The sequence below is a fragment of the Pholis gunnellus genome, assembly GCF_910591455.1.
Source record: "Pholis gunnellus genome assembly, chromosome: 2".
NCBI lineage: Eukaryota > Metazoa > Chordata > Actinopteri > Perciformes > Pholidae > Pholis > Pholis gunnellus.
The window spans coordinates 9246763-9255645 of NC_136536.1; the positions used below are offsets into that span (position 1 = coordinate 9246763).

The 8883-nt window shown below is 40.5% G+C and overlaps 1 protein-coding gene across 1 annotated transcript; it reads right to left on the reverse strand.

Moving 5' to 3' along the window:
- Positions 1–2777: 2777 nt before the first annotated feature.
- On the reverse strand, positions 2778–8401 carry mul1 (mitochondrial E3 ubiquitin protein ligase 1). The gene is made up of 5 exons (XM_079166677.1): positions 8336–8401; positions 7219–7361; positions 7022–7109; positions 6795–6915; positions 2778–6341 (listed from the first exon to the last, which is right to left on the reverse strand). The coding sequence occupies exons 2-5, from the start codon at positions 7336–7338 to the stop codon at positions 5612–5614; spliced, it is 1059 nt and encodes a 352-aa protein (XP_079022803.1). The 5' UTR covers positions 7339–7361; positions 8336–8401; the 3' UTR covers positions 2778–5611.
- Positions 8402–8883: the final 482 nt, after the last annotated feature.

Consider the following 8883-nt stretch of genomic DNA (forward strand, 5'->3'; position numbering starts at 1 on the left):
ACACAATCTAAGGAAAATTACCAGATAGAAGCACGTGCTGTTGCTAGGCTACTGATTATAAGACAGGGCATGAGAACATTTATACTTTTTGAAATTACATAATTTCCTTTCGTATATTCTCTACATGATAAATATGTGATGATTACGGGTTAGTTCTGTTCACTGATCATCAAACCTCTCATTGAGCGCCACTCGCACAATCGTCATTATGCTCCTCCATATTTCACACAGGTCTGTCTGACAGTGAATCTTCAGTGTGCCAATAATTCTCTTTGCATTACAGCTACTTAAACCTACTCTGGCTGCAAGGACGGAAGCTGACGTCTAATTTGATCTCGGCCTCTATATCACAACAGATTAATGTGCTCATAAATAGCGCACAGAACAAACACAAGTGATTACACTGTGGCGGTTGAAAGCGAGTCCGGAGGCGGGTCGTGGGGCAAAATAAATTGAAACGTGTCTCAACTTCGGGGATGATGAGCAGTTCCCATGGAAACCATTGGTCCGTCAGAAGTGCTGCATAGAAACTCAACAATGATGTTTAGTTTGCTTTGGTCCAAAGTGTCTCAGAATATGTGTCATTTATGTATTTATTTATAAACTGACTTATTCACTGTATCTATTGGTATGTATTGGCTTTATCATGGGTACGTGTTAGTTTCACGTGTATAGAAAATATATTAATATGAAATGAAGTACACAAATGATCTATGATAATAAAAAAAATGTTTAGCAGGATAAAGGGAAAAGATACCTTGAGCACTGTGATAGTAATGCCATCTTTGAACAGCTAAAAGAGAAATATGGTCGATCTAACAAACACTTTGTTTGTAATGTATGTTTAGTAACTGAGAGCCCTTCCTGAAAAAAAAAAAAAAAAAAGTCTGGGTGAGAAAATGATATTACCTGGCATGACAAAGGTGCTTCACGGGAACAAATTTGATGTGATTTATGTGACACCCTGATACAAGCCGAATCATGGACACACCAATCCCTTTAGACGCAGAGCTCTGTCTCCTGGGGAAAGTCAGAGTTCAGGAAACATCTTTGATATTTCTGCTGCTGCTGTGTCCAGACTCTAACATGTACAGTACGTTGTGTTCCCTCCTCTCTCTATCAAAATAGAAATCACAAATGAATAACCGTATGCCGTTAAAGGAAAACACGTATGCCGTGAAGATAACATATGAAGTATTTTTAACGATCCGGCAGACTTTGATTTAATACATGAAAGCATTAGCTCCATCAATGGCGGACTTGCTTAATACCTTTGAACTGGCTCCAATAAGTCAATACTAACGTCCAGGTTTAATGGTTGAGGTATCTCAGTGACAACTAGGCATCAGAAAATAATTGATCATCCATTTTTATCATTGATGTTAATATACTTGTTTACTGATTCTTATGTATTGTATTGTTGAGTTTGAGTGGGAATGACTTGTAATGTTATTCTATATTTGAAACATTTTAAATAAAAATATTCCCAATATAAATATATATATATATATATATAAAATTAAGTCTATACCCGCCACGCTTCATGAGCCATTACTTGAGTGTGATTTAGCGAATGAGCAAACAGCCAGTAATATACTGTGACTCACTCATGCTTTAGATCAGGGGCCCCCAAACTACGGCCCGCGGGCCGGATGCGGCCCGCCTCCACATTTGGTCCGGCCCCCTGAACAATACCAGAGACGCATTATGATTTTTTTTCAGTCTGCACATTTAATCGAATTTTAATCAGCCAACCACCAGGGGGCGAACGAGATGAGAGCTGTCATGCGCGCACCCTGTAGAAGTAGAAGAGTAGAAGAAGTAGAAGAGACGGGCGCTTGTATCGCGCACGGCGGTGTTCCGCCCCGATCCGCGTGCACGATGCAACGGTCGCTCACCTGCGAGTGGCACGCGAGTAGCACCCCCCCCCCCCCCCCCCCCCCCATGATCGGGCCCTAGGTCAAACGATATGTTCAGTGATGTGGCCCTCACAGGAAAAAGTTTGGGGACCCCTGCTTTAGATGAACCTCATGTTTGAGTGAAAAGGACATTGGTATGACTGCGATTGGCTGATTTAATGATTGCATGTCTGTACGTCATAATGTAATCGCAATCAGGAGAGAAAGAAAAAAGTCTTATTAAAGGGTAAAGAATTAGTGACGGACCAAACCGTTTTAGTCATTATGAATTATTCCTAAAAATAGATCACTCAAGTTTTAACCCATTAGCCAAGCTCACACTTGAATGCAGTGACGGAGTGTCACTGAGTAGATCTACTCAAGGTGTGTACCCAAGTATAGTTTAATGTACTGGAACTTACTTCTTTCCATTTGATGGATTGACACTACATTTTAGAGGAAAATATTGCACTCACCGTTACATTACACTAGATTTGACAGCTATCCTCAATATTTAGTGTCAACATTAAAGTGCTATTTACCTGTAAATACATTAGTAATACATTGATAATATAACACTAAAAGGGTCCATTGTACATAATAAGTGCTGTTACTTTTGATACTTGGAGTACCTTTTGTTGATAATACTAAGACTTTGAATGCAGGGCTTGTGATGGAGTACTTTGACACTTTGGTATTGCAATTTTCATGTAAGATTTGAATACTTCTTCCATCCCTGCATGCGTGGCTTCAACCACAACAGAATCCTACAGTCAGAAGCATGGACTATGTCAAGCTCCCTGTAGTATCAGCTTCATCTTGAAAACAATGAAATTGGAGTAATGCAAATAATGATGGTAATGATAGGACTCAGAAAGCTTCCTGAATACTCAGATTTTATTCAGGCAAATGAATAGAAATTTCCTCTCATTTGGAAGTGAAATTAATTAACAGTATTTTAAAGTACCCTTTTATGTATTGCAACATAGCTGTGCACTGCGGTATAACAGAATACAAATAATTTAAAATAATATATGACATTTCTATAAAAAGACATTCAATTCATACATTCATATATTTAAACCAAAGTGAAATCAACTGTGTCATTATTATTATAAATATGAATCTGATGATTTAGCGTCTATAATTTGTCGGAGCAGATTACACAGTAATCCCATAATGTTCTTCAGATCGTCATGCCTCAGGTGGTATTCGCCTGATTAATGTCACCGTCTCAGATCATCTTTGTTTTGCGAAAATGATATCCAACCTGTTGTGTGTCGGACCAGACGGCTGTGTGAATTCTGAGGATTTGAATCAGGGCCAACTGGTGCATGTGCAACATGTGATCTCTACAAAAATGTAAAATTGGTGTTAATCTGAGAGTAAATGCTGAAAAGATGTAAACAGCCTGCAGCTCTATAGCTCTTATCATGCAGTTCTTGCACACTCCTCATGTGGTACTGAAATTCAGAATCTCATTTGGGGAATAACAGAGGGAAAGTCTTTGGCTCAGTGTTTACGTGGCTTGAGGAGGGTCACCGTCTCCTGATTGGTCCAAACAGATCGGATGTTTTCGTCTCTCCGGCGGAAGCTTCAGTGGCCATTTAAAGTCACATGCAGGTCATGGGTTATTGGACTATTTATTCCCCTCAGGTTTTTAATAAGCAAAATGTAAATGCGCATAAAAACAGGTTATGGAGATGTGCTCATTACCAGCCCCTTAGAGCCACGCTGCAAGCAGGGCAAACACATATATAACAAACACAAACAATGCAAGAAATAATGGAACAGGAAACACAAGAAATGGACTGACATGAATATTTGTAAGAATAGCTCAGGGTCAGTTATGAAACTGACAGCTAAGTGGCCGTGATGAGGCTTTTAGTGCCATCAATACAGTACGAGATAGAGTGCATTATGCTCTTTCTGCTTCATTACACTGTATATCTGACATTTAGCTCAGGTTCCCAGAGACCAGCCGGCGTCAGCTCACTCCAAAAAAACAGTTATCCGTGGGAAAGCTGCTGAATACTAATAATGCCAAGACCCCAATGCAATGTACAATAAAACATTCATGGGATGACGTGGAATGATAGAATGGATTTTTTTTTAATAATACAGAATCAGTTGAAAGTAAAAGGGGATTCTTCTGTGCAAACTGCCTCAATATGGCTTTATAGAGCCAGAGAGGGATCCCCTGCTGGCCTAACATTTAATCAAGCTTTAGCTTATTCTCCAGCCTCTCCAGCCTTATAGACAGAATGTCTTAAAATGTGGCTGGATCACAGTGAAACACTTTGTATGTCACTTTGTATGTCACAAAGCTATACTTAGAAACTGCCTTTGGATAAATGGCTTTTAACATATATTCTGTTCCTCATATTTCAATGTACAGCCAGTTTGAAATGAGGTCAAATAATAATAAATGAAAAAACAGCAGGAGGTGAGAAGAGCTGCTTGCATTGGGGGGAGCATGTGGCTTCAACATCTTGTGTTTATTCGTGTTCTCTGGATTCCAAATCTTCAATCGCTGGTTTTCCTCACAGGCAGACATCCCCCTCTGCTGGCAGAACTCTACATTTTCCTTCAAACTGCTTCCTCCGTGTGTCTATATTTTACACAATGATTGAGTAACACTGAGTATTTGGTCTACGTTGCATTTTTCTTTAATAAGATTTCTGTTGCACATAGACACAGAGGAAAGTCCAACGATCAGAGTCTGTGATGGTTCAGAGGGCGCCCCTGTGCAGGACCCTTTAACATGTGACGTCAGCGCACTCAGTGCTCTGAGCTCAATGCTGGTAGAACATGAGCTCAATGTCTTTCTGAGCAAAAGAAAAAAAGAAAACAGGGCAGGGTCAGCCTGTTCCCTTTCTCCCAAACAACCTGAGAGAAGCTTGTACCCGACCGCATGCTTTACTTGCAGAGATCTGTTTTTGTGTGTGTGAACCACAACCTTTCCCTCTGGCTCGTCTGCGCTGCACAAAACACAACCTTGAACAACTTACCAAAGCGAAATCCCATAATTAAAAGAATGTTCAGGTAGAATGAATAGACTGTATGCGCTTCCAATACAAAATGTAAAAAGTGAGAACGAGACGGTGACTCGACGACAACGTAGCGGGCCAAGCTCGGCCTTTTTCTACCTTTGTTGCGAAAAACAAAATTCAAGCAGGAGCAAAAAAAAAAAGTTTCCTGAACTTAATTCCAGCTAATAGCGTGAGGGCAAAATAATAAGAACTGTAGACCGTTGGCTGCACATTAAGCTGTGTGTTTATAATGAAAAAACATTTCTATTGTGTCATTTACAAAATGTAGACTTTATTGTCAATATATACCACCACTTACTGACAGCTAAATACGCCTTTAAAGTGTATTCTGAAGGGCTTAACTGTGTGCGTGTGCACTCGCTCTGAAGTGGACACGTGTAAAAATGTAAAAGTGATGGTTCTTAACTTCTAAGATCGACCAAAATATGAATTTTCTCTCGACAAAGCAAAGAAGGAATTTCATTTTCTCTGATTTCACAGGTTTCAAAGTTCATTTGAACATTTCATGGGGAATATGATTGAGCACAGACACCTACCGTTAATCTATCGGTATTTTAAAAAAAAGGCAACAAAATGCACCACTAATAGGTTTGTCAAAGACATATTTCCTGTGTTATGACTGTAAAATGAAAAGGCAGACTTCTTACGTGTATCACCACATTAGCTGTTGTAAAGAGGCACCACCCGGTCTATCGTCGCCCTGCAGATGGGGCATTTCTTTGGCTCTGGCAGGACGTTGAAGCATTGGGTACAGGCACACACGTGACCACACTCAAGAAACACACAGGACCGCTCGCGGCTCAGGCAGACGGTGCAGCTGGTGGGCGACACGCTGCTCTCCTCTACGTTGAGTTCACGCATGCGTTTCTTCTGCTGCTCCTTGAACTCCTCGAGCATGCTCCTCTCCTTCTTGCTCTCTCTGTGGCGGAAGTATTGCTTCCACAGGATGAAGAGGAGTGCGGAACAAGCGGCGACGCCAAAGACAACGGTCAGAATCCTCCACAGTCTGACGCTGTTGCCCTGCTTCTTGAGAAGAGCCTCGTAGTCCAGTCGCGTGAGGAAATAACGAAAGCCCTGTTTGGGAGGTTGGAGCTTGATCAGGTTGTTATCCAGGACCAGCTCTCCGACACCCGTGACGCTGTCTCCCAGCCGCAGCATCTCCTCCGCTTCATGGATGCCCTTGGGTCGCTCCCCGCTGATGAAGTGGCCGATGACGTTGGACAAGGACTGGACAGTGGGGTGGAAGTTCTCGTACGTGGTCTCCAGGTCCAGCTCGGCAGCGTCTAGCGGACGTATGACCCGAACCGCGGCAGCGATATCGTCGTCGTGAGACCCGAGAGAAAATGGAACTGTGTTGGTGCGCTGGTGGATGACTTTCTCTGTGTTGTTCCTGTTCACAAATATCACAAGTATTCATGATTTGTTTCAGGGCTGGAACTAATGATTATTTTCATTATCGATTCATCGAGTAGCTGCTTTTAAGTTGGATAAGAATTTAGCAGAAAAGCTAATGTGTGTTGCCTAAGACAGAACAGTGTTGTTGTGTAATATTTGATTGTCTGTATTAAAACTCGTTATATTATCCGCGCAGACTGAGAACTATCGGTATCATCATGAACCAAACTAATATAACATTTCTCCCTTTCAGTTTCGGACTTTATTTTCACATGACATGTGATTTACCGAGCACATATGTACGCTGTAGTCACAATGGTCCTTGAACGCTATTTAATGTGAGTTGGACTTAAAAACAATAGCACAAACTGCCATAGAAGCTTCAATCGTGCCTTCATTCTAATGACTGTATGCACTTTAATATAAATAAACCCTTTAATTCACTTACCACAGATGAGTGGTGCGGTTCCACACCATCTTTTCCTCCTTCAGGGTCAGTCTTTCAATCACGCCTTTGCAGTTATCAACAAACTGGCTGCTTAGAGTTTCCTTCACAGATCTCACTACACCTGCAGCATGTAAAAAATAAACAGGACATGGTGTAAAACTACAGTAATAATTATGCATGGTACATTTGAGTCTTTATTTAGGCTTTTCGAGGGTGGCCGGACAAACCTTCTATGACGGCATACGGGACACATCTCCCAGGAGTCTCAGACAGGAGGTTTTTCAAATCCTGGTCAATGGAGACTTTCTTGGCTTCCTGTGGAAATAAACAGTGAAAGATTAACATACAGAACATAACAGGCAATAAATGAGCACACTGCTGATATTCACATGACTGAGACAGAGTGCTCTGAAATGTGGCTGACCTTTAATCTGGCAACTGTTGTAGCGCGGCTCTTGTAAATAGAATAGAAGAGTGCAGTCAGCGCTGAGCTGGTGGCCAACACCACGATCTGCACAGTCGAGGGTTTCCCACTGGAGTCCATCCTGTGACTTGCAGCATTCAGTGCTGTTGTGACAGAGAGGACAGAGTAAGAGGTAGTCTTTCAATCACAGATATGTTTGTTATGTTACAAGAAACCAGTGGTGGAAAATAAGTATAATTTGGAGCTACTTGTATTTTGTTTCTCTTCTACTCTAATCCGATAACAAATACATATGGTGCTCTCAAAGTGGCATTTTTGCATGAGTGCTTTTACTTTTGACGCTTTAAATATATATTATGAATATTTCTCTGCTTTTAACTAAGTAAACATTTGAATCCTGGATTTCCAACTTGTAACAGATTGTTTTTTTTACATAGTGATAGTACTACTTCTACTTAAGTAAAGGGTTTGAATATGTCTTCCACCACTGAACCTTTATGACAACACAGACTGTAGACAGACTGAGCTGCTGTTAGATTGAACTCAATTAATTAAGTGAGACGACTAGCTTGGTAATAGTCAACAACGAGTACAATTAGAAGACATTGACACAGTGGTAAAATATCCATCATTTTGCTGGCTATGGCTTCTTAAATGACAACCATAACGTACTTCAATCGTGCATTGAGAAACTTTGACTATTGAAGTCCAGTAGCGTTAACGTAACGTTAGTTGAGCTGCTCATTCACCACTAACGTTAGCTGAAGATAACTTAATGCTAACGCTAACTAAATCGCGACCTTTGTGATGACAATTGTCCTTGGTTAAATAATCATTTAGTCTAAAGCCTCGAAAACATTAAAACGTAGCGTTAAGCTAGTTAACTGTCAAACTAGCTGAATGCTACATAGCAGTGCCACACACTTCCTCTATTGAGCTCACTAGCTAGCTAGCGTTAACTGTTAAATTAGCAGTTTGTCTGCTACAGTAGCTCGCGACGCCTCAGCTAAATTAACACGATTTAACCGCCCGTTTAAAGTCTATCGTAGCTGACATGTTACAATGCATTTTAATGAGCGATAGCTTATTTAAAGCGCTGTAAAAGGGGGTTTCTAACCTGTAGTCCCACTCGTCCCACTGTCAACAGAGGTTTAACAACAGCTGCAGGACTCCACACTTCAAAATAAAAGCTCTTGAGATGTGATATTCCTCCCTGCCAGCAGATGGCGGTGTAGAATAATTTATGGTAAAGAAAGACACGAGTCTCTGAATAGTACAATTCATGATGGTTTGTTTTACTGGGCTATCTTTCATCTTATCAGTGCTTTTTCTATGGAAGCCCAGTGGTGGAAGACTTACTCAGATTATATGCATGTTAACATGTCCAGTACAACATGTAAAAGCAGCAGTACCACTAGTAAAACAGTAAAGTAAAAGACCTGCATGCAGAATTGTATTTAAGTATACTTAAATTAAAAAGTACAAAATATACTTCCAAAAAGTAAAAGTAATCATTATGTAGAATGGGATGTTAGATTATTGGATTATAATCAATGCTTTAATGTGTACACCACTTTAATGTTGCAGCTGGTAAAGGTGAAGATAATTTGAAATACTTAGTATATATATATCAGCTTTTATAGCTATTTTATAATTTAATATTTT

Bases quoted from the DNA above. Each gene is read 5' to 3' on its own strand.
- mul1 (XM_079166677.1), bottom strand. From the start codon at position 7,338: ATGGACTCCAGTGGGAAACCCTCGACTGTGCAGATCGTGGTGTTGGCC. The intron at 7,110-7,218 runs GTCAGCCACATT...TTATTTCCACAG, and splicing joins CAACAGTTGCCAGATTAAAG to GAAGCCAAGAAAGTCTCCAT. The intron at 6,342-6,794 runs GTAAGTGAATTA...ATTTGTGAACAG, and splicing joins AACCGCACCACTCATCTGTG to GAACAACACAGAGAAAGTCA.